Below are 25,519 nucleotides of genomic sequence, written 5' to 3' on the forward strand. Positions count from 1 at the left end.
ATTTCTGGCACTCCTGATACACCCAATAGTTGTAAATCACATCTAAGCAGTTCTATTAAGTTTAACAAGCTTTTCTTGTGATGTTCTTCCAAGAAAAAAAAAAAAAAAAACACCAAGATATACTTTAAAATATAGAGAAGCTTAAGGAGAAAAAAAAAAAACTTCTTAGAACTATTAAAACTGTTGTTCACTGTGGTGACCTGTCTTTGTGTGGTTTCTGGGCTTGTGCAACACAAGAGATGTTCAAAAAGCTTTTCAGTGGGAAATAGTTTCAAACTCACAAAAACAAAACAAAACAAAAAAAAGGCTATAAGAACAATTCCAAAATTCTCACAAATCCTACCCTCAAACTTTCCCAGCAACCGTTTCCTTGGTTTGATTTAGTCCTGGGCTCTCTCTGGCCACAGGCACTACCATTTTCTGCCTGGTAGTTTACTAAGCATTTACTGGCTGTGTGCTCTGCAGAAGCACAGTGGTAGAGAACACGGACTGTGATGTAACTTCTGTTAGGGAGGGCAGAGCTGGGACAGGAATCCAGGTGGGAAGATCATTTTTCTCAGATCCAGGAACACAGTGGCCCTGGTTCTTGAGAACGGCAGAAGACTATCTTCCCAGAGGTCTCGCTGGCCCCTTTCTGCCTCATGGGACACATGCACCACACCCTGATCAGAACGAGCACAAAAGGTGCCCAGATTTTTGCTCATCCTTCTGAGGTTCTTATTTCCTGGGATTGGGAATCACATCTTCCCAGTGGACACAGTTCATTCGCAGGGTCTCAGTGTTGCTCGCCGTTGCCTCCTCAGTCCCCAGAGTGGTGGCAGCCACAGGAATGAACCTGTCACTCATTGTTAGTAGTCTAGATTAAACCCATACATAGAAACAGAAGATGTCCACATTAGCCCCGTTTGCTGTGCTCAGCTGTCCCGTGGGGAGTGATACCGTGCACTCATTGTCCCAAGGAGGTCACATGGCACGAGACTGCATGTACCCGATGTCCGTACTCTGTCTTTACAAGTGAGTCACCATCAACAGTAGGTCAACAGTGGGACCCTGAGACTTCTATGCCTATGTCAGAAGGAGCAAGGCCATTCGGAGTCCTCAGTTTTCCTCATGTGAAGTCTGGGCTGGATTTAACACAGACTGCTTCACACTCCAGGATGCCACCTCAGTGTGTTAAATTACCTTTCACCCACCCATCAGAAAACACTGCCCGGTGGAAGGGTGATGTTATGGAAGCCAGTGACAATCACAAAGTGTCTGTGCAGAGGCTCACTGATGGTCCAGTGGAAAGCCAGATGTTTGAAATCATCTCCAGGGCACCTCACAAACTGGCAGAGATAAGGGAAGCAGCTATAAGAAATGGACAGTGACTCTCAGAATTCAAGGTCACTGGATGACTAGCCTGGAAACAGAAGCTTTGGTCTTGGCACAGGAGGCTTCTCTGTAAATCCAGGTGGTCTATGCTTCGTTCCCTGGATGCAGACTGCTAACCCAGATTTTCAACCTGTAAAAAACTTCTGTACTTCCATCCTGGCAGAAGGAGATTAGGTAATTACACTTAAAATCATTTCCGTTATTAGGGATGAAAGCCAGGGTCTTATGGGTCCTGGACAGGTGTTCTACGGAGGAGCTGCACCCCGCTTGAACAGGCCAGCTGTGCCCTTTTCTGGCTGACTGATCTTGACCTAACTGTATTCACAAAAACAAGTCAAGAGGAAACTTTGGGTGGCAGAGCCCCCCTAGCATCTTTCTATTGCCCTGCAGCCTCAGGCCTGGCTATCTTCTGGAGAGAAAAGGCAAGTTGAGTGTTCAGAGGCCTGGGCCACAGCAAGTACAGAAGGGTCTTTCATTTGACTCTAGGTGGAGGGTAGCTAAGAGGCAAGGGTGAGCCAAGAATCACAGAATGAGCAATGAGCCAGGGGCGAGAAGAGGCGGTGGGCCTGGCAGCCACAGCGTTCTCTTGCTATGAGTCACTTCAGCACAAAGAACAACACAATTTGCAGGTGGTTAGCGATAGCTCCAGGCAGTCTATCCTGCCAGTTTAGAGAGATACCAATCTTAATTATTATTGGTTAAGATGAAAAAACAAGTGCCCGGGAGTTAGGAAAATCAAATGGACCCTTACCTTGGCTTTCATCACACAAAGAGGAGTTTGTTTTGCAAAACCCAGTTGGGCTTGGCCTGTTCAGGTCCCACTGACACCCAGTTCCTTCCCGGCAGGACAGCTAACTTGTGCCTTGGAAGCTGGGTGTTATTGGCATTGGCAAACCCAGTTAACGATGGCTTTTTGTGTGATACAGTTCTGATAAATGGACTGTTCGGGAAAGAACTGTGTTTTTCAATGGGAGGGGAGTAAGGCTGCTGTCCTTGGAGCACACACCACAAGTGTGAGCCTTAGCAGTCACTGCCATAAACACTGGGGAGTGTTAAATCAACAAGGACTCTGATGCATAGCAAGTATGAAAGGGCTCACAAGAGCGCAGGTTATGCACATGGAAACTTACTCAGACATGCTTGCAATTCTGATCCCAAGAGTCATGACACAGACAGCCAGAAGTGTGCTTACAGTGGGCTCAGGGAAGAAGCTTATGCCTTAGAATTGTTCCAATGGGAGCTGGAGATACAGCTCTAGGTAGAGGTCTTCTTAACTGTTTTCACAAAAGCATGTCAAGCACAGTTGAGGTCCCTAGTATGAGGCCCAGAACCGTTTAATATTGTCTTTGGGGAATTTTTGATTGAACACTTTTTGGTTTTTCCTTAATCTTAATGAAAATCTGCACACATGGTCTGTACATGGAGATCCGGTGTACCCTTTGTGGTCTGTGTAAATGGAGATCTGATGTAACCCTAGTGGGATGCATCTGTATACATGGAGATCTGATGGATCCCTAAGTGGTCTGTATACATGAGGATCTGACATGCTCCTAGTGGGATGCATCTGTATACACAGGGATCGGATGTACTCTTAGTGGTCTGTATACACATATTTGGCTGTAGGATATCTAACAGCTTACACATTTGCCTCTATTGGATCACTTTATTTTGGTTATTGATTTTGCTCAGTTGTGCTTCATGTGAATTTTGCTGGCGAACTGGGTTCAGTATAAACTCTGTTTCCTCTCATGTAGCTTTTCCTCTAAGTACTGATTTAATAGTACACATCGAGTGTGGTTCTGATTTTGTTATTCTCAAATCACATGCTACAGACATCCTCATGCTTCTCTTTCTTCTAAAAGTGTATTATCAAGACACAGGGTGTCAAGTGATACTTGTTTTTTCCTACATATGTATATTCTTGCATTTTAAGTTTCGAGTGCAGTTGGCTATTGTAGTCCCTATCCCATGAGCATTCAAATTACTTTAATAATACAAATAAAACATTACAGCTTTTAAAATTTTAGATCATGTAGAATAAGCCAGTAACAGTATCTAGACAGCAATAGAATGATGTTAATACTTTAAGTCTAGAAACTAACTCTGCTGTTTTGTCTAATTTTAACAGATTTAAATCTATTCTTTTTAATCCTGGGACAGGGTTCCTGTTTAGATATATAGTTAGTTCCTGACTTATGATGGTTTAAACCACAGTTTTCCAGTGTTCAGGTTGCAGTTCAGACTTTGAAGAGTAAGAGGTAGCAGGCTCCTTGCACAGGACTCAGGTTCATTTCTCAGCACCAGCATCTGATTGTTCACAATGCCTATGAATAGGATTCCAAGGGATCTGACTGTAAATGCCCTCTTCTGGCCTCTGAGGGCACCTGCATACACATGGTACACATAAACACATATGGACATGCACCCCCACACATACCCCTGATAAATAAATAGCTGATAGATGGATAATTGGTATATGATAGATAGGTAGGTAGGTAGGTAGGTAGGTAGGTAGATAGATAGATAGATAGATAGGTAGGTAGGTAGGTAGGTAGGTAGATAGATAGAGATAAAGAGATATTAGATTGATAGATCTTTTAAGAAACACTGGTACATTCTGTAGAGGCTATACTCAAGAGTTGCAGATCCTGATTAAACCCAATGGACCTGGTCCTGTACCATTCTGTGTTGCTAACTCTGCCATTCAGCAGTCCTGCTGGACCAAATGCCTTTCTGTGTACTGTGTTCCAAGTTAGGATGTGCCCTGCTATCAGTGGGCAAACATCTGTATAGGTCTAAACATTTATCCCTGTTCTGACTTGTATACAGCTGTCTCTTTCAGATTTCTCTGTTCATTATGATTCTTAAAAATATGTCAAAGTTACTTTTGCTGAGCCATTTGTTTCTTTTCTTGCAAATCTATTGCTCCTTTTCTTTCTCCTCGTTGTGTGTAGAAGTGCATTTTTTTTATAACTTTGGATATATAATAAGTTATTACTCATTTTTGTCAATTTTTCTTAAAAATTTTATCTTTGTGCTTTTTCTTCTTAGCTTTGCATTCTACTTTCAAAAAAGAATTTTTTTCACTGAATTATTTTCCATGAGGGAACTCCCTGCTGCACTTGTCACCCTTTTGTGCTGATTGGTTTTAGAGGTATGCCCCTTTGCCCTCTCCTTTGATTGGCACCTTCAGATATGCTAATCTGGAGACCTGCAGATGCTCTTGCATGTAGCAGCTTCTCTCTCGTTTCTAATCCACAGCACACCCAGAAAGCCTCATAGTCACATTCTATGTTCACAGACATCCTTCATCTCAGGAAGATGCACTTTCCAATCAGATTTCCCAGTCTCTTTATTGATTACAGTTCTAACTGGAAATGATAGGATGGATCTACACTACCAATGGAAACTTCAAGTCTTGCCTTCCATTTTAAATAATTTAACCATTTCTGGCCAGAGCACATCTTTCCACTAATAATTATTCTTAGAGGGTTTTTTTTTTATAAAAATCTACCTCATGATTTCAAACCAATTTTAGAATATAAAAATAGCGGTGTAGAACATTTACAAAAATAATTTGTACAGTCTTACCCCAGTAGCTTGGTACTCCAAAATGCCAACTGCAGGACCGTCCTCTGCTCTTAGCTCCACTGTCCTCCTCCATTGTTTTTTCAGGATAGAAAGTTCTAGACTGTCAGACAAACCATCAATCTTCATCAGAAGTTCATCTAATAGACTTGAAAATTCATCCAGGTAATAAATCTGAGGGGAAGACATATTAGTAAATGCAAACTGAAATGCCATGGTTTTCTTTTCCTCTCATTATCTGAACTGTTAGTGATGCTGACTTTAGAAAGTTTTCCCTGTGTTATAAAACATTCTGGGCCCAGAAGTTACAAGACCTGAGAGTTGGGCCTGTTTCTCTCTGTCTGCCTGGGCTCCTTCTTTGATGGTGTGCATGCACCGCTTCATTCATAAGTGTTACAGTTAATGATGCTTTGACAAAGAACCATTGAATGAATCCAAAGGCAGTAATGGGCCCATGACGGGCAGTGAGCCCTATCCAAACACACAGTACCATGACTGCTTCTGACAGGCTTCAAGGTCGCACTGAGTGCTATGTAAACATCAGTCATGGATGACAGCGGAGAATTCACTGTGAAAATACCTAGGTTTGACTTGTTTGCATTAGTGTCTGGAGTGCCCAATCCAAAACACTGAGGGCTCCATGGCTTGGGTGAAAATCTGGGTCTGAAAACAAATGCCCAAATCAAGTGACTAACCCAAGGAAAAAAAACCCAGAGACTCTCTCTTTTCAAGGTACAAGGTGATTATAGGGATGTGGTAAGCAGAGAAGGGTGAGCCTGCTAACCCTGTGAGTTCTCTAGCATTCAAGGGAAGATCCTGTGAGGCCCACCAGGGTTGAGAACTAATTTGAGCTGTTGTAGTGACAGTTGAACTGGAATCCCACAGTGCTCTCATATCGGAAAGTGAGCCTGGGTGGTAGAGACAGCAGCCTGAGTGGGCCACTGCATACTACTGTCCCATAGCTTACATGGTCCGTAGCCACCTCGGTCTCTCCCGAAGTTGTTTCCAGCCCCAGAAGGGTGAGGACTTTATGCCACGTGTAAACCCCAACGTCTTTAAATGTCATGAGAGATTTTCTGGGAAAAGGCTTTCTGTTTTGGAAAAGAGTCAAGAAGGCAGCTCTCAGCTAGAGGAGAGAAAAAAAAATAGACACATTCTGTATTAGCAAGCTATGGCATGACCTTGTGGATCTGATAAACTATGAAGTGGACATTATATCAGCTGCTGGTGGTACTGTTCTGCTTAGCGACTTTTCAGCCATTGCCTGGTGAGACATGATCAGCAAACTACAGACTGAGCTCTGCAGTGCGAGTCTGTCTCACTATGAAACATGCTATTGTTGTCTTAGTGTCGTTTCCTGTATGACACACACTCTCGGCTTCTATTGGGCCTGTCTCTGAGACATGGGGAGGCGTTTGAGACCTGGAAAGCTACCGTGTCTTCATGTGTGCTATAAGACAACCCAAACTGTGCCCTAGATATGGGTGTCTAGGTTATTTATTCCTTCACTACTGGCTGAAGCCTTTTAGTTCACACCCAATTTACTTTAAAGTATAGCTCAAAAAAGCAAAATTTTAGTCATTTAGAGTGTGTCTGCTCTGTACACCCCATAGAACTTCATGCAGAGTTGTCCATTAAAATGACAAAGCTGGGCTAAAAGGCCCTAGGAGCCAAAGCTTGCAAACTCCCTGACCCAGACCCCCCTTCCCTCTACTCCTTCTGGACATGTCAGTATCCCTCCCCCAGACCCCTCTTCCCTTTCTCTTCTGGACTTCCTTCACTTGACTCTGCTGTAGCCTGCAGATGGGAGTGTCCTACAGTGCAGGGGACTTTTATTCAGAAACATGTCAAAAACAACTCTTAGAAATGTGTCATTGACTCTCATAACCACAACTTTATTCTGGATCATCACATAGATCTGTTCAATCCTTGTCAGAACTATGTAAGACATGAAGAACTGGGGAGTATTGGGCAGTTGGCAGATGGACACAGATATCTATCTGCAGGTCTGAGGGTGATGGTGAACCATACAACTAATGTGAAAAACAAAACAAGCCAGGTGTGGGTCTTTAATCCCAGCACTTGGGGGGCAGAGGCAGGCAGATCTCTGTGAGGTCCAGACCAGCCTGGTCTACAGAGTGAATTCCAAGATAGCCAGGGCTACATTGGGAAACCCTGTCTCAAAAACACCAAATCAAAGCAAACTAAAACAAGACTAGGTGTGATGATGTAGGGTTGTGATTCCAGTGCTTAGAAGCCAGAGAGAGGTGAGTTTCTAGGTTTTATTGACTAGCCAGTACAGCTTACTTGGTGGGTTCTAGACCAATAAGAAGCCTTATGTTTGAATAACAGGCCTTATGTCTCTCATCTGTACTTCTTATCCTATACTAAAACTTGTTGGATGGAAAGAAAGTTAAATAAATGGACCAGTGAATGTATTGATGGGTAAAGAGGTAAACAATGGGTACCCTAAATAAGGATAGTTGCCTGGGAGTGTAGGTCCTGAGGGTTGAGGAAGAAATGAAGGATGGATAGATGAAGGGAAAGTAGTGAGCAGAGAATGTGGATCATTGGAAGGAGCTAAGAGCTCTGGCCTGAGTGTGTCAGGGTGTGAGCACATGCAGCCATTTCTAGTTTAACCTCTGTTAGTGAGAACATTGACAGACCTCTAAGGAACATAGAACACATCACTGAGAAAGTATGAACCAATTGCTTTAACTTGTATGAGTTTTTACCATGTGCCAGAAAACAGCCTGGAAAGGTTGAGTTCTTGGTATACCCACTTGGAACGTGGCTAGAATTAAAAGGGAGACAGAAAGGACTATCTAGAGTTTAAGAGAACCTGCTGGCTGGGAAAGACCCTCACAGAACACAATTTTATAAAAAGGAGAACGGTGAAGGGATAAACAGGAAAGGGGTCCAGTAGAAGCAGCCTGAGCAGTTTGGAGAAAGAAAAGATTTGGGTCAGCAGCTGAGGGCTGGGAAGGCAGTGTCCTGGTAGCTGTGGTCTTGCTGGTCTGTTCTCAGTGAAGGGAGATTATGTCTGTCCCTTGCTGAAGGCAGATCAGGTAGATCCTGGTGGGATCTACAGAGATCTTGCCAGGGCAGCATGGCCCTGTCTCTCTGTGTGTTTTAGAGGATTACCCAAAACAAGTACTCTACCCACTGAGCCACACACCCAGCTTCTGATCTTGAACTTGTGGTACTCTTGCCTGCACCTCCAGCACGGTGGGATTACAGAAAGCATTACCATGCCTGGCCTCTGGGCTAATTCTTTTTTGTCCTCATAACAGATTGAACCTTTACAAGTTGCGACTTTAAAGTCCAGGATTCATCAATGCATCTACATACCATTCCGAAACCCAGAGTAGCCAGCAACAAAAAGAGGGTCCCATAGGAACAATGCACAGCTCCATGGTCAGACTCCAAATGGTTGTGCCATGAGTCTTTTTGATTTCTTCCCAGAAGTTGAAGCGGTATCCCAGGAAAGGCCTCTGTAGAGGTGCCACGTGACAGTATCCGGGTGAAGAGCAGAAACTGGTCCAAGTGGGAATGGGCGACCAGCAACAGGGCCCCCACCAGCTGCAGGGAGAAAGCCACAGGACACAGGCCAGTTATCTCTCTTTAAGGAAGAGGGCTATATAGAGACTTCTAAATTATTTTAAGTCATTAAGAGAAACGGAGAAACTTGTGGCTCAAGCCTTTCTTGTCTGGGCTCTCATTCCAAAGAGGCCAGCCTCCATCAGGGTTGCCCCTCCAAGCTCTCTTTCTGTGTTTCTACCCATATCATCATCTTGCAAGCTACCCAGTAGTTCTGAAAGGTGCCTGAGCTTCCTTCTCTGTTCCCAGAGCTCTTCCAACACTATGCCCTCATCCTTCCTCCACTAAAGCTTGGGAGACTATCTGATGACCAACCAGAGTTTATGTGCACGAGCCATGTAGGCCTGTGATGAACGACTAGCTGTAAGGAGGCTCACCTTTTGTCTGTTTTTGACATCAGTGACCTGCCACTTCACTCTTTGGCCATGAGCACCTTGCCTGTATACTTCAACATGGGGCTACTACTACTATGATATTCTCTTGCCCATGTGTCTAGTCCCCAGCAGGGGCTATGTAATGGTAATAACTTAAGAAGAATTAGGAAGGGCTACTTAGAGGCAACCTGGTTCTGGTTAAGTCTGTGGTCTGCTTGTTAGAGACAGGGCCTTGGGTCTTAGTTGTAGTGTCAATGGCCCAGTCTATGTGACACTTTCTACTAAAACGATCTCTGGGTCTGACACACATTCTCAGCTGAATGACACACAGTCATCTTGCTATCTATCTCAGGAACCTCTGGGCTCCATTTGTTTCCATGGTTCTGCATTTAGAATTCTTTGTCTCTTGCCTGGCACTTGTTGAGTACCCTTGGTTCTGAAGTGGTTTGGCACACATTTCCATGGGACTATGGAGAAAGAAAGCACAGTCTAGGCAGCGGTGGGACATGCCCGCTGTCTCAGTGATCTGAGGTAAAGGCAGGAACTTTGGGAACCTTGGCTAGCTAAAGAACAGGCTAGGCTACATAAGACTTTGTGTTGAAAGGCAACAAAATGGGATGGTAACTCTGCCCAGTGGGTAAAGCCACCTGCTGCCCCTAAAATGGCAGTGCTACTGACAATGTTCTGAATGACAGTCTGGGTTCAGCTCAGGCTTGACCTTGACCAAGTCATAGACAGAGGACTGTTAGTAGATGGCTCCTATAGCTGATTACCTGTGGCAACAGGGGCATCGAGTTCTCTATTAACTCATACCTGTGACAGACCAGAGTCCCTGTGATAGCTCCCACCTCTTCTACTCCACACACCTCACCTCCTCAACTCTAACTTCCAGGCTGTTCTTGCTTACATGTTCCTTCCCACTAATCACCATTAAAACTGTCAAGACTCTTCCTACCTTTTGCTATTCTCTTGAACCCCAAAGAGATATAGCCTTGGAAGGTTTGAATTTCTTCCAAATAAATCTGTCTTCCCAGCCACACTTCCCAGAGTGGGTCCAGTTCAGTGGTTTCACAGTGACCTTGCTTATGTTGCTAAGCCTGATGACCTCATTGTGAGCCCCAGAACCCATATGATGGAAGAACAGAATAGAAGCAGCATGTGGCTATCAAAGCACCTGAAAATTCCAGTCCCAAGGCAAGTCTCATCTCTCACAGCTCCTTGCTCCATCTTCTGATAAAACCACCATTCCCGAAGCAGCCCTTTGTGATCATGGAGCATGTTCACATACAAGAGGCCCTCCACACCATCCCTGGCACTTAGAGAGAGATTTGCGGGTGGTAATGACCACAAGAAATAATGATAATAAGCTGTGGGAAAGCATAGCACGAATCCAGTGCTTAATAGACCATAGCTATTGCTGTCACAGATGTAATTTATTATACTTTTATTCCTCATTTAAATGCCACCATTACAAATTTGGTGACTAGAATTCTCAATGGTGTGTGACCCCATGAGGAGTTTGCCATTCCCTAGCTGGCCAGAGTAAGCCAATGTGTTGGATGACCAGGAAAAATCACTAGAGAAGGGGAGAAGATTCTTACCATTGGCATCAAGACTCTGAAGAGAGAGGAACAGGCCACTGCTGAGAAGCGTGCCATGGTACTTAGAGAGCTGAAGAGATGAACACATTTCAACATCCAGAGGAACAGGAGGATTCCCTGGAGGCATCGCACCCTCTAAGGGAAGAACACAGCAGTGAGTCTTCCATTGATCATAAGGAGTTGCACAGGACACAGGCACACGCCTATGAGCTGCGCTGAAACACACATTTAAGGAGTTGTTTAGACCACAGGTCTCGTGGGGATTCCATGTGACAGTGTCTGCAGAGGAGAACAAGTCAGAAACAGGTTTCAGGACACATAAGATGTCTTCAGGAGGGCAGACTGGTAGAGACAGACAGGGCAGGTCTAAGGCTCAGTACACTCTGCTCTAAGGACAGGGCCATGGCAGCAGTGACAGAGTGTACCTTCCTCTTTCTGTCACACCTTACTAGTGTGTCCTTTGAAGATGTGTGGTAACTAGAAGGGTTCCACATGGCAACTTTGGAGTCTATGGCTCAGATAAACAAAGAGATAAGATGAAAGATGCACAGCAGGATGGCCTAGGGACACACTCAAGAGTCCAGGGCCAACACAGGTTCTCACAGCCCTTGGGTCCCTCGAAAGCTGTGTACCTGCATAGTGCCGGCAGAAATGCTTTCTGTACATGACCTGATCTCATCTCCCCAGCAGAAGGAAAGAAATAAATGCCAAGTACTAGAGTGAGCTAGACCAAGTGAGCAAAGGACCAAGGTTTCCGTGTGTTTGTAAGAACTGAGGCCCAGGGAAATTGGGAGAGGTCGGCATACCTATTTTTGTTATCATATTTATTTATATGATATATAACATGTGCCTAGAGAGACACACATGTATATTCTTCCTCTTATCCTAGAAAACACCTTCAGTTTTGGAAGATGTATTTAAAACTTCGCCCACTTGTACAGTTAAATAGGAGCTGAGGCTGAGGCCATAGGCTGCAGCTACAAGGTCATCAGGTCTCAGACAGTGACAGGTTGCTCTGAAGCCTCTCATACATCACAGCTCACTATTCAGGTACATGGCTCCAAGATCAGAGGCCATTGGCAGTGCTGCTTCTGAGTGGACTGTGATGCTCACCCTCTTGGAGCACAGGAGGGGTCATTCGTGGTATACATGGGACACTGTTACCTGTTTTACTTGATAGTATGTTACTTGATGGATAGATGTTTCTGTGAAATATGCTTAACACACCTGTGGTCCCTTCAAGAGAGTAAGACCCAGCTCTGATGACTGATATTGTAGCCAGCACTGGTGAGGTGAAATACAATGTGAGCTCTGGGCAGAACTGTAAATTTCATGGTAGCTGCAATTTAGTAGGTGAAAATAAGCAGGGAAATTTACTCTGTGTATTACTTAGACCAATATATGTAAAATGATATGTATATGTATAAAGTGGCAATTTGTATACCACACTTATTAACTCCATTACAGTTTGTCAGACTGAGCCTCATGGAGAGTTAGAGGAACCCAGCTTTGACCAGTTTGAGCTGTATCCCAGGTACACGTGTGAAAATAAAAATTAGTGTTTTAAATGGCCAGGACAAATGATACAGGGCCAGAGAACTGAGGTAAGTAACGGACAGGACAAAGCTTTCCCAGGACAGCTCTTACTCAAGAGCTAAGTGAAGGCCCAGAAATTGGTACCCAGCTGTAAAAGAATCCCGAGGGAAGTCATTCCAGGCAAGTTTCTGGCAGCAGCAAACTGATCAGGATGGTAGCACACTATGAGGAAAACGGGCTGTGAAAGGTGAACCCATACCAGAGATCCAGTGCTCACTGAGAGTGTGCTGACAGATTCCCATTTCTTCTCACTACATGCCTAGAAGAGCTGCTTTGCCCACCTCAGAGAGAAGAGCATCCTACAGAGTGTTTCAGGAAAGCCAGCCCAGTGGGCTTCCAACACAGGTGAGGAAACACTAGGCTATAATGTCATTAGAATCCAGGCGATGCATAGCTGTGGTCTCAGGGTAGACAGTGAGTGAGCTGAAACTCCCTGACAGAAAAGAAATGACAATGAACATAGGCACACGGGAAAGGTAGACCAGAAGGCCTACCAGTGATGGGACAGTGAGGCCCCATGCTGGTGCTGGGGAACAGTAGGGAACAAGCTGGTAAACTTACTTCTTAGTGCTCTGTCCCTTTGGTGTATGAGAGAGAGCCAAGTAATATTGTAGCACACACATCTCAGTAGATACAAAGTCTTTGCAAGAAGATCCTAGAGTGGCTAAGAACAAAACATCCCAAGACAAAGAAAAGCCATTCGGAACAGCCTGAGCTCTGTTCCTGCTGGTCTTAAAACAGGGAGCCTTCAAACACCAAAGTCTATGGATCCCCCAGCCTATGGAACCCCAGGAAGTTGCTCCCATGGTTCTCCCAACTATGAATGATGTTTTGTTTGAGGGAACTTTGCTGAGCCTTGGATGATCGGCTTACTATGACTTCTAGCCTTTCATTGCCCCAGCTTCCTGCCTGTGTAGGTAAAATAAATAAATAAATAAATAAAATAAGATAAAAATACAAGTGTCTTGATTTTTGTGATTGGTACACTAGATTTCTACTAGTTGTAGAAATTACCATCTACTATATAGAAGTGTATGGAATCTTCCTGATCCTGGTGCTTAACCCAAAGGTGGCCTTTGCTGTCCTCTATGCAGCAAGTCCCTATTTGCATCAACAATGTGCACACTGAATAGGTTTCACAGTATGTGATAATGTAATAAATTATCAGAGGGGTAATAAGCAGGCTCAGTAAGGAAATGCCAGTTTCTCATGATGTGAAGATGATGTCTACCTGGTTTGTGCCTGGCCTTGGGACTCATGAGTGCTTATGGAGCCCAACAGCCATGAGTAGTAAGGATAGCCTCAGGGCTTCCCTTATGCAAGGACCCCATTCCTCAGCTGGGATGGAAGGGGCAGGCCTGATTTATAAAGTCACAGTTCTAGTGACAACTGCAATGAGAAGAGGATATCTATTCTTGTCCTTGAAGAAGTTCAGATTGTCCTCTGCTTGGGATATTTGATGCACATCTTCCCCCAAGACTGAAGAGTCTCTGGTGCTTCTATAGTTGGGCCACTCTGGCTACAGGAAGGTCCTTCCACTCTCTGGCCTTAAGTTTCCCCAGCTCTAGTGGTTATGTCAGGAATACTGTTGCATTTCTGCTCTAAGATTACCCAGAGTATGGATGGTGAGAAGGCAGAGGAGAAGATGGGTAGGAGTTGATATGACCTCTGAGGAGACAGGAACAATAGTGGAACCACTTATCTAGGAAAGGAAGGCTAGAGCTATGGTAGAGAAAGACCACCAGCTGTGTGCCTTCTAAGGTTCACTACACCACAGAAAGGAGAGCTGGGCCCAGGATACATCACACGGGGAAGCAGAGGGAAGTTAAAGAGAGGAGGTGCGGCTGGAAACATTGTAGGTAGAGGGAAACAAGTCCTCCCTCTTTTGGGGTTGTTCCAGGAGCAGCTTGCCCAGGGTGTAAGAGTATTTATTCTAGGTACAGGATGGTTCTGGGGCATTGACAGATCTCAAGGTATGTAGAAAAAAGGCTTAGGGAATTTGTGGGATGAATATACAGGGACTTAGAGGGAGTATTTCTCCCTTTTATATCCCCCAAGTCTTTCCCTGAGCCTGAGGGTAATCACTTATTACAAATATTTCTAAGACCGTTGCCACCAGATAGAAAGAGAGGACAGACATGACGTGTCTAAGCATGTTAGTGCCAGCCTCCTTACTATAAATGATGTAGATTGACACCTGCTTTCTCATGCTGCTGCAAGTCCATGAACTTGGCTCCATACAGCAGGCATGGATGACCAACTAGTGGGCATGTCTGAAGTTCTCCAAAACTCACTATTGTCAATGCCACCATCTATGAGCTTACAGCAAAATCACCCAACAGAGCAAATTTATCACCCTGAACCCTCTCCTTATGTGACTGATGTCATCAAGCAACATTAATCATGGCCTCTTTCTGGGTAGCCCTGAGTCCCCTATTGTACCTGATTCCATGACACCATCAAACTGACGTCCACAAACCTCTGATGAAGTCCTTCGTGGAACTGATCAGTGATGTTCTCAGCAAGAGTAGTGAGGTGGCCGGAGGCTGCATGGTAGGCCAGTGCTACACCAACCATAGAGAGCTGCAAGATGGGAAGAAATGTCCTGTCAAACATTAAGTTGGTGGTTGAGGAGATGACTCATTTGGTAAAGGGTAACTACAGGGCTGAATTCAATCTCCAGAAATGTGTAAAATTGTGGTCATGGTAGCACATGCCTGTAATCCCCATGTGGAGGAGATTCACAGGTCAATTCCTGGTTTTACCAGTCAGCTAGCCTATTCTAATTAGTGAGTTTCCAGCCAGGGAGAGAAGCTGTCTTAAAAAGAATGAGTGCTATCTAAGAAGTAACACCCAGGATTGTCTCCTAGCCTCCATGTATTTATGCACAAAACACATATGAGCATAAACACACACACACACACACACACACACACACACACACACACACACACACATCACTGCCACACCACCATCATCAGTGTCAAGAAAACCTGATTTTAAATGCTTTTCTGCCTCTTTTCCACAGTGGGGGAACCGCAGTGACCTTGAGAGGAGTTAGTATGTATAAGACTTCCTGATAAAAGTACTTCTCCTTTCAGATAAGAATACTTTAGCGTCATTGTTCAAGAAAAACACATCAGAGAGGTTACCGCCAGCCAGTGTCTTGGTTTCCTCCAGTAGCGGAGGACGCCCTTGGTTGCCATCCCCCAGAGCTGGAAGCAGAGGTGGACCATGTTGAGTACCAGGAACAGCAGCTGAGAGGGGACAGAAATAAGTAAGACAACAGAAGGACCAGCTGGGTCATTTGTTCAAGGTCTAAACTTCTGGCTGGTGCCTCTGCTCAACCAGGGGACATGGCACAAGCCTTTTTCTGTCTTGGCAGCATTAGATGTCAAACTAGCCCTGCTGTAGGCATCTGGGCAGCTTGGTTTCACTTCACACTGAGATCTCTCTGAGACCCAATTCCATGTGAAGCCTCAAGACCTGGTATTGACCCTGGAGGGCTAGGAATAAGGCATTTGGTTATCCACGGCCACTACCAGCTCGCCATGCCTGCCTTGTGTATTCTCCATGTCTTTGGAGCTGTGTAAATTAGGCCTGGTAGGTCCACTCTTAAGGTAGACATACTTTAGTGCTACTGTTCTCCATACAGAAGACTGTGTCAGAGAAGTTACCTCCAGCCAGTGTTTCTGCTTTCTCTGTAGCGTAGAGCCAAATAAAAGGGCAAAGAAACTGACCCAGTCTTCTAAACTCTTGACATTTTGTTCAACATGAGTTCATTTTTTTTTTGTATGACTCCTGATTTTCTAAGATAGTGTGCTAGAATACTATTTATCTTGTTTTCTGACTGTTATTTCTTCATTTACTTATTTATTTACTTTAAGTGGCTAAGGCACGAGCCTCTCCTATCCTCTACCCTTCCCAGTAGTCCACACCTCTCCTTCACACTTATCCTCCATTCCAGTCTCAGCCTTGGCTGTCTCTAACAGTCCCTAGACTTCTTTCCCTTCCTTAAGACAAGTATATTTGACTTGCCTGACCAAGAGGACATGTTTCCTTCTGAAAGGATCTTGAAATGAGAAGACACAAACTCAGTGGCATGCAGCGGAGGGTGGCTGCTGAGGCTTTTGGTGGCTCAGTGAAGCAATGTGAACCACTAACACCTAGTACTATGGACTACGAGGCTGATATCCTCCAATTAATATTTTGGTACCCCAAACACCATGGTTTCTGTATTTGTAGGCAGGCCTCGCCTCGATGGAAGTCGTTAAGGCTAAATGCAGGCATGGGGATGCTGCTTCTTCTATAACATTGGGGTTTATATACATACTGAGGCCAAAAGCATAATACTTTCTCTTTGTTCACAGACACAGAAAAGGAGCCAGGCTGCATGACACAGCGATACAGTGACAGAGAGAAGGTGGCTTTCCACCATCCAGAGAGGAAGTTTTCAGTACAGCCCAGCTCTCCGGGCACCTTGCTCTTAGGCTTGCAGCTACTGGACCTTTGGAAACAGAGGCCTGTTGTTTAAGCCACTCAGCCATTGAGCACTATGTGATCCCATTTGCCTGAGGGGTATGTGGCTGTTCCCTGGTGACTGCCTGAAATTTCAATGGTATTTTTGGTACTATAACTTTCTTATACACAGATAACCATGATAAAGCTTAATTTCTACATCTAGTAACCAATTAACTGTAATAATCAATAATAAAATAGAGCAGTTATAACAACACACTGTAATTACACCTGGATACATTATAAGGTTGTTTAAAATGTAGGCATTATTTACTTCAGGAACATTCCATTTCATAGTTTCAGATCATGGTTGACTATAGAAATTTACATGTTGGACAATGAGGGGTGACAGTATTTTGTTATGGTGTCTGAAGTTAAGACTCCACAATGGATTTAGAACATTGTGATGGGTGGTTTCCCCATTGGGGATCTCCCTTGTCTTCAGCTCTAACACTGTTCTCTATGGCTCCTACAGCATAAAAGGGGTATAAGAATTGTGGGGGGTGGGCCAATGAGAGGGCCCTAGTCTCATACTGTGGAGGTATTTAGCCCAGGTGAAGCCTAGATTCCCTGTGTCCATCTATTCCCAGGGCAGGCAACCTCACCTCAGAAAGCATAAGAAGGTCCTTCAGGGCTGAGTCACTGTAGAAAACGCTGAAGGACTCAACCAGGGCTGAGGGGACAAGACCTCCTGTGGGGAGAAGTTCTGCGCCTAGGGTCACACTCGTGAAGAGTCGTGTTGGAGGGTTGAAGAGAGTGAAGTGCACAGACACGGCCTTGGTGCTGTGGTCGATCCAGTTGTCGGCCCTGAGGGCAGTCAGAGCTGCATGGGCTTCATGCCTGGAAAGCAGCCCAGGTTCAGAGGGAGGGCAGGGAACGAGGCTGGGGAGTCCCAGAGGAAATCCCATCTGTGGCACTATGTCCAAAACACCTGACGCCAGCCTTCATGGGGACAGACAGTCCTCCTATGTGTCAGGAATCCCCACCAGGAGCCCACTGACCCTCTTTCCCTTCTCTTCCTTTCCCTGAAGCAGCAAGGATATAATTTCAGCCAACAAATGGCTTCTACCCCTCACCTATGCACTGTGAGGCAGAGATACCCAGCATCCTTCCCTAAGGCCTCACAGTGGACTTTTCACTGTGGACTACAAGGATCTAAAGAAACCACATTTTACTAATTTATATTTAGTACCAAATCATGTCCTAATTTTTTAAATTCTCCAAGTGCACTACTATAACTCTCAGACTGATTCCCATGTAAAGCCCCGTTCTAAGAGGAAGGCTGTACCATCATCATGGCCTAGGCATGCTATGGACCTGACAGGGTACCTGACTACAGTCTGGCCTACAGGAAGCATGGTATGTACATGCTGTATCCATACACACTGGAAGTTCCACTCCCTATTCGCTCATTGCAGCTCCAGGAAGCTTCTGTGCTCCTATAGGAGTTAGGGGAGGGACAGTCAAGGCCATGTGAGCACCCTGCTTGGCACACAGTAAGCAAAGGAGAAAGATTCACTTGACCCTGTGACTGCAGGCTCTGGCAGCCATTTTTAAAGAATGTTCCATTCTGTTCTCCTCTATGCACATGGGCCTCAACACTTGAGTCTGAGTTCCTCCACACCATTGCTCTGAACTTAGCAATGCTGGCCCTTTTCAACTTGCCTGGAAGCTGAGGCTGCAGAAGACATGCCTCACCCAGCAGCATGGGGCCTGGGAGCCACACTTACTGAAGCTCACTGACCTTGTTCTTCCTAGGCTATGCATGTAGCTCTCTTTCTTCACACCGCAGGTCTCAGGACCATCAGGAGTCACATTTTGGTTTTCAGGGTCAAGGTCACGACTATGCATAGGGAGTACATCTTCCACGAGTTCTGAGAATGGCCTGGAAGGCTGGAGCACAGACCATCAATCAAGCAGCCCAATCAATCCCTGTCCCCACGTCCATCTACATTGTGGGGCTCCTAAGCTCCATCCATACATAGGACAGTCTAATGATGTGATCAGGGACCCTGCTGCTCTCAAGGACCATTCATTCTGGCACCTACTTTATGATCTCTCAGTTCTAGCTCAAACTAGAAGGATCCAGACTGTTCCTGCTGAAGGCTGCAGCAGAGGGGTGAGGTAGGTGGGGCTGGACAGTCTGCAGAACTTTGCACTGAACACTGAGGAGTAATGCTGTCTCAGGGCACCCTTCCCCATCAGAAAACAATACAAGAATATGCTAGTTTCAGACTCCAAGAAGAAAGAGCCTTCTCTTGCTTAGAATACCAATTCTACAAGTGAAGAAAACAATCCTGGGCAGAATACAGGGCACAGCAGAAGGAAGGTTGCCCTGGCAACCTCGCACCACCTCCCAGCTGTCCGAGGCGCTCAACTGATCCGCTGAGCCCTGTCCATGAGTCTCCCAGTGTGCTTACCGCGAATGCTGTGTCAGCAGAAACCTTCAGCTGCTTAATCACCGAGGGGCCGATAAGGTGGCACTGCCCTCCAAGGGTGCCAGGCTGAAAGACAAAGAGAGTCAACAGGTAAGGGCTATGAACTTCAGTTGCCGCCTGCAAAGCATCCCCGACAAGTCTGGGGATGCACAGGCCACTGCATTTGTAGAATCAGAGGTTCATTCCCCTGACGACCCAGAGGATGCCACCATCATTCCCTCCCCAGCCTCCTCTAAGGAGAAGAAAAGCCTTCAGATGTCTTCTCATGGAAGTTCACCTCATATGAAAGACCCGGGTGCCTCCTCAACTCATGGAACACAATAAAAGGAAACAACGTGAGACAAAATGTTTCAGGAACAGAAGACAAAGATCTTACATTTCTCAAAAAAGGAAAGACAGTGGAAAATGATAAAGGGATTGGATAATGCAAACTTTGGACCAACCTTGCCTTTTTCTGGAAGCTTCCCTAGTGATGCTGCCTTAGCCGTTGGCTCCTTTTCTGCTCTGGGGTCTCCTGAGCCTCCATTGTGCTAGCAGTGAGCTAGTCTCTTCCTCGGTCTCCCCCTGAACCCCTGTTTAAGTATCCAAGCCCTGCTTGGACAGGCTGACATTGACTAGCCTAACACATGTGGCATGTGTCTAGCTTAACACAGAGTCCAGGCGAGGACAGTAGCAGGTTCTTTGCCTGCCACGGCGCCATGGAGCAGCCTCGACACTGCACTGCAACTTCTCGCTACCACATAGGTTTGACAGACAGGAAAGGGCCGCACCTGAGCCGCCCAGGTTCTTTCACCACCAACCCTTCTGGAGGAGGTTCTTTCTGGGTGAAGCCCATCAAGCAGGGTGCTCAGCGTCCAGTCCCACCACTCTTCCGTGCTGCTGAGGTCCCCCAAGGACTGACGGGCATTTCTTAATTCAATAACAACAACGACAAAAGAGTATACATGAATCCCTAAGAACAATTCCAAGTGAGAGGGAAAGGTTGCCATTGTTCCCCACCCCCATATTCTACGCACTCTGTGGGAATTAAGCCAAAGCAATCTGCAAGATGAGGTCCAACTCCAGAATTTACTTTGCTCCTCAGTGGCAGAGGGAAAAGAAATAGTGGGGAACAACGTTCATTCATTCACTCAACAAACTTTACTGTGCAACTACTAAGCACCAGGCACTTTTGTTGACACTGAGAACACGATCAAATCCCTGTCCTTCTGTGTGTGCAGTCTACAATAACAGTTAAAACTGACCATCTCTTAACCCTACCATGGTAAAAATTTCACCACCAGCCCTTCTGTTTTTCACTTGTAGTACAATATCCAATTCCACGAGATGTTCAACGCTTGATTACAAAGTAGGCTTTGCCTTGGGTCACCGGCTACGGGCAGATGGAAAATCCTGAGCGCTTTTGGCTAGTTGAGCTTCAAAGAGAAGGTCACTTGAGCCAGTGCACGGCAGCCAGAAAGCCTGTGACAGGCATCTCTTAACTTCATGTTCAGGGACATGACCTCTGTCGTGAGAATTCACACCTCAGAAGTGGAAGAATTCACACCTCTGAAGCTGGCAAGAGGGTGCTTCAGACAGTGTGTCCGACAGTCTCTCTCCAGGTGTGGGGAGGGACTCCTTAAGGACTGTAACACCTCACAACCACCTAAGAAAGCTGGACAAGTTAATCCAAAAGGACCCAAGGGTAAGGAAAAGCCTTCAAAATCTGTTAATAGAGAAACAAATATCCCTATCGGAAATTTATACACATGGAATATACACATGTCCAAAATGTCTATAACTTATGTGAGCAATAGCCCAGGAGCTATTGAGTTGACTTGTTTTAGTAGTCCCTTCCTTCCTTCCTTCCTTCCTTCCTTTCCTTCCTTTCCTTCCTTCCTTCCTTTCTTCCTTCCTTCTCCTCTTCAAGATTTTTATTTAGGCCTCCGTGTGTATGTCTGTGTGTGTGTATGAGAGAGAGAGAGAGAGAGAGAGAGAGAGAGAGAGAGAGAGAGAGAGAGAGAGAAGAAGAAGAAGAAGAAGAAGAAGAAGAAGAAGAAGAAGAAGAAGAAGAAGAAGAAGAAGAAGAAGAAGAAGAAGAAAAGGAGGAGGAGGAGAGGAAGGGAGGGAAGGAGGGAGGGAGATGTGTGCAGGTAACTGCAAAAACCAAAGAGAGAACTGGACCTCCTGAAGCTGGAGTTACAGGCAGTTAGTACTGAGCTGTTGGAAGAGCACTACCCACTTTTAACCACAGAGCCTTCTCTACCCCCACTCCCTTTTCTTGAGTAGAGTTTGTCTCCTGCCCACCCACATATGTGTGGTGGTGTTGCTTTGGACCCTGATCTATGCAGGCCTTCTACTGACTGCTAGCTCTCAATTCCACATTTTTCTGAAAAGTTGGCCAAACTTCTTGTCAAATTCCAAGCAAGTGGGAGAGTTGCTCTAGAGGGATCTGTAGAGGCTGTGATGGAGAATCAGAATGGGTCCCAGAAAGGAGGCTAGTCAGCCAGGGCACAAATAAAGCTGGAAAAGCCCTGAAAATATTCACAGCCCCGGGGAGAAAGCATAAAGACAACCGAAGGGAGGGAGACAGGGAAGAATATCTCAGACAACCTGACTACACACCTGCCACTAAGTAAGGCCCATGTCTGTTTGAAAAAAATAAACTAGTGAATGCTTAGTATCCATTCTGAGTTCCCACAACGCTTAAACTGTTCTTTAAAAATTATTTATTTTTATGTGCATATGTGTTTTCCTTGCATGCATGTCTGTACATCATATGTATGCCTTACTTTCAGAGGCCAGACAGGGGGCATTGGATCCCCTGGGGCTACAGTTAAAAATGGTTATGAGCAGCTATATGGGTTTCAGGAACAGAACCAGAAGAGCAGCCAGTATTCTTAACCACTGAGCAATCTCTCCACATCCCCGCCGTAGTTTCTGAGGTGCTGGAGAATCAACACCAAGGTGTCTTTGTTCACGTTAAGCATGTGATCTCCCACTGAACTGCACTCCTAGCCCAAGCTTGCATAATTTACAGAAATGTTATCACTTGCCATACTTGCTCCCCGTTGGGACCACAGTAATGAAACTGTCAAGGAACACCTGCTGTGACCCAGAGCTCACACATCTTCTACACAAAGGAACCATCCTGGTCCTCCCTGGCACACTGGAGAGCAAGAGGTGGACCAAGGGTCCAAGCATGCCCTGCCCTTCGTGTACTAATTACAGCATTTACATCAGATGGGCCCACAGCACCGCCCATCGAGGAGAAAGAGCATTAGTGCTCATCTCTGAAGGGCACTGGGATGGAGCTGGGCTTCTGCCCTACCTCTAGGTACTGGTCCCTCATTTGAGGTTTAGTTTTGTTGATTTGAGATTTCCTGAAGACTCTGAGTTCAGAAGTATACAAATTAAATGAGACACAATCTGATATTAATTTTATTTATTTATTTTTTTGGGGACAAAAATCTAGACTCTCATCCTCCTAACTTTCTGGAGGATGTTGTGGCAGCCCAGAGCGAAGGAATGCTGGCCAGAGGGAGCCAAGAGAGCCCCCCTTGGATTCCATATGATTCACTTTTCCTAGGCTTGCCCTGCCCAGTATGCTACAAATAACAGCCCCTCAGGACTTGTTGATTTTTAGGCATAGGTACTGGGGGGATGGGAGAGGAAGAGAGAGACTGCTTTAGACATTTCATTTTGAACCATGATATATAAATATGGCCCTGCCTTGTGTTCCAGAGCTACAAGTGGCAGTGGGGTTTCTATTCTTGTGGGAAACATGAGGGCTCTAAGCCCACCTGGGTCAACATTTGGGAGGGTTACCTGAGTGTACCAGGCCCAAGAGCACAGTGATTTTACAGATGTTATCTCAGCTGGCATATTTGACATATGAGAAATGCCGAATAAAAAGGAATTCATGAAATGTGAGATAAAAATAAACTAGCCAAATCAGTGGGGTTTATGTTTTGATTTCCATGTCTTGGGGGGGGGGGGGAAGAAGGCCCTCACATAGTCACTTTGTTTTGCTCACAGTGCCCCCTCCTGGCATAATCTATGCACCTGTTCATACAGAAGAACTAAGCTGTCAAAGTAGGAGCTAACTGTGGCTTTGCAAAATGGGGCTCAGAAACTACCATGTAGTTTCTCTAGAGCTGCAGTGGGACTATTGAGCCATAGCAAATTCAAGAACTGGGCCTTCCAGGCAGTACATTGTTAAAGAGGAATAAGATAAAAAGAACAAAGGGTATGACATCTGTGAGTCACCATCCAGCAGGGTGCCAGTGTTCCTCTGTCTTACAGAATCTAAAAATATGTCCCTAAATCAAAACGATGAAATGGATCTAATGCCCTCTCCTGCCAAAATAATGTAATAAGTATATTTATATAAAACCAAATGAGACTCAAAGGCAACAAATTCATAAAAATGCTACAGAATGAGCATTAAAATATTCTGTACAGAAGAGAAAGGAAAAGGGAAGAGAGAGGAAATCCCCGAATGTGTAAAGTTGTTATATTCTCTGTCACTAGAATGTAAGCTATAATAATTCATATCGCTAGAGTCAAACTGCCTTGAAGAAACTGCCCAGCTGGTAACTTTTGGTGACAAAAGAATGTTCTACTAAGTGTATTCACTTGTCTCCTTGGGCTTCTAAATCTCAGGGGTGTCAAGACCCCCAAAAGGAACCCACATGTCAAAAGCATGGCACTGTGCCTCTGCTTTAGACTGTTCCCTTGGCCAGTGTTTCCTTATGATGCAGATCTGCTGCAGTTCAAAGTAGGGACAAACCAATGAGCACCTGGAGCGTTGTAGAGAGCTTGACAGAGAAGCGCACTTTGAAATTGGGTATCAGGAACCAGGAATTGTGACTGTAACCTTTGACTGAAGAACAGTGCTGTTTCTCTGCAAAATAGACGGTATGACCGTCTAGGGCCAAGAACTTCTAAACAACTGCCACAGTCTGCAAGTGGAGCCCTCCATTAACATGGTAATTACTAGCCTTTTGCAGACTTCTTACACAGGCTGTGACGAAGACCTCTCTCTAGGTGCAGGCGGTCTTGTACTGGTGAAATGGACAGAAGGTGTGGTAGAGCATCTGTAGGGCTCCCCCTTCTAGAACAGGGTGAAGGAAACTGATCCTGAACCCAGAGATTGAGGTTGTCTTTGGGAATGAGTGTAAAGACCATGAGCTAGTGCAACACTCTCCAGACCTTTAAGACCCTCTCCCCCAACCTCCTACCTTGTAAATGTCCTCCTGATGGCTTGATTGAGAGGATATTCATCTGGGCTGAATCTCCCATATGCTATAAACAAAAGCAGCAGTAACATGACGCTGTGCATGGTCACATCCCTGGGGAGAGAGATTGGAGTTAGCGTCCTTGGAGACTCTGTGTGTCCATGTACCCATTCTTCTCATGGAAAGTATTGCAGGGAGTGGGGCATCTATGTCCCAGTGGGGAAGTTTTTGCATAAGTCATGAGATGGATTAAACACTGCTTTTTCTTTGTACCTTTAAAAGACTCCTGCCTAGTGTTTATTAGTTCTTTGAAAACTTTACACAAAGTACTTTGATCATATTCACCTCCTTACCCGGCTCCTTCTAGATCCACCCACCTTCCCTACTCATTCAATTTTGTCTTTATTGTTTTTTTCTTTAAAAAAAACAAATCAAGTATAATTTTGCTGCCCTTATGTTCTGCAATTCATGGCCTTCCACTGTAGCTTGTTCGACCTACCCTGGCCACACCCTTAAGAAAACTGTATCTCTTTCTCCCCCTAGCTATCAACTGCCAATAGCTCTTTAGCTTGAGATGGGATTTTAACACCTCTGTGTTGGTTTTGTTCTTTTTCGTTATCAACATCCAGCTTTTCCCAGCCCCATTTTGAAAAGACTATTCATTTGTGCATCTAATTGTCTTCATGGTTTTGTCAGTAAAACTGCCTGAGCCTATTCATTGGCTGTTCCTGGGCTCTCTCTTCTGTTCCATTCATTCTAGGTATTGAAGACTACAGGATTTTGGTATTTTTGAGCTAGAATTCATGTTGCCTTTCTCTCCTGCTACTGACAATTCTCTTCACAGACAGCAGCAATGACAAACTAGACAACCATGCAGTTGCTTGTGTGCCCTATCCCACAGCGAGTCATTAATCTGAAGAGTGACAGGCACTGGATGTAGGCACTGGTGCATTCCCACTGCTTTCAGGCTACATTTCAATCTCTGAAGACGGTTTAGGTTTAGCTCTTTTGACTGTTTTATGCATTTCCCGTTGAGATTACACCACAGCAGCTGTCTCTTTCGCTGTGCTGAAGAGTGGAGTGTTGCATCTTACTTGACTTACAAAGGCTCTTGATGCTTAACTTTACTATTAGCTACTTTACTAATTCTCACATTGCCTATTCATTTGTTTGTCTGTTTTTAGTTTTTGTTTTTGTTTTTTTTTTTTTTT

General features: G+C 45.1%; 1 protein-coding gene across 1 annotated transcript in view; it reads right to left on the bottom strand.

Annotated features, from left to right (window-relative positions):
* Positions 1–506: 506 nt before the first annotated feature.
* PKD1L1 (polycystin 1 like 1, transient receptor potential channel interacting) overlaps positions 507–25,519 on the bottom strand; it is a gene marked incomplete at both ends in the record, with an annotated part of 131,859 nt that continues 106,846 nt past the window's right edge. Inside the window, 12 exons of the mRNA XM_080920204.1 lie at positions 507–662; positions 4,966–5,136; positions 5,930–6,088; positions 8,314–8,544; positions 10,538–10,672; positions 14,576–14,716; positions 15,286–15,390; positions 17,257–17,491; positions 18,396–18,544; positions 19,072–19,155; positions 19,860–19,998; positions 24,312–24,422. Coding sequence (XP_080776330.1) covers positions 507–662; positions 4,966–5,136; positions 5,930–6,088; positions 8,314–8,544; positions 10,538–10,672; positions 14,576–14,716; positions 15,286–15,390; positions 17,257–17,491; positions 18,396–18,544; positions 19,072–19,155; positions 19,860–19,998; positions 24,312–24,422 — 1,816 coding nt within the window. The remainder of the gene's footprint in view (positions 663–4,965; positions 5,137–5,929; positions 6,089–8,313; positions 8,545–10,537; positions 10,673–14,575; positions 14,717–15,285; positions 15,391–17,256; positions 17,492–18,395; positions 18,545–19,071; positions 19,156–19,859; positions 19,999–24,311; positions 24,423–25,519) is intronic.

The sequence above is a fragment of the Micromys minutus genome (assembly GCF_963924665.1).
Source record: "Micromys minutus genome assembly, chromosome: 1".
NCBI classification, from domain to species: domain Eukaryota; kingdom Metazoa; phylum Chordata; class Mammalia; order Rodentia; family Muridae; genus Micromys; species Micromys minutus.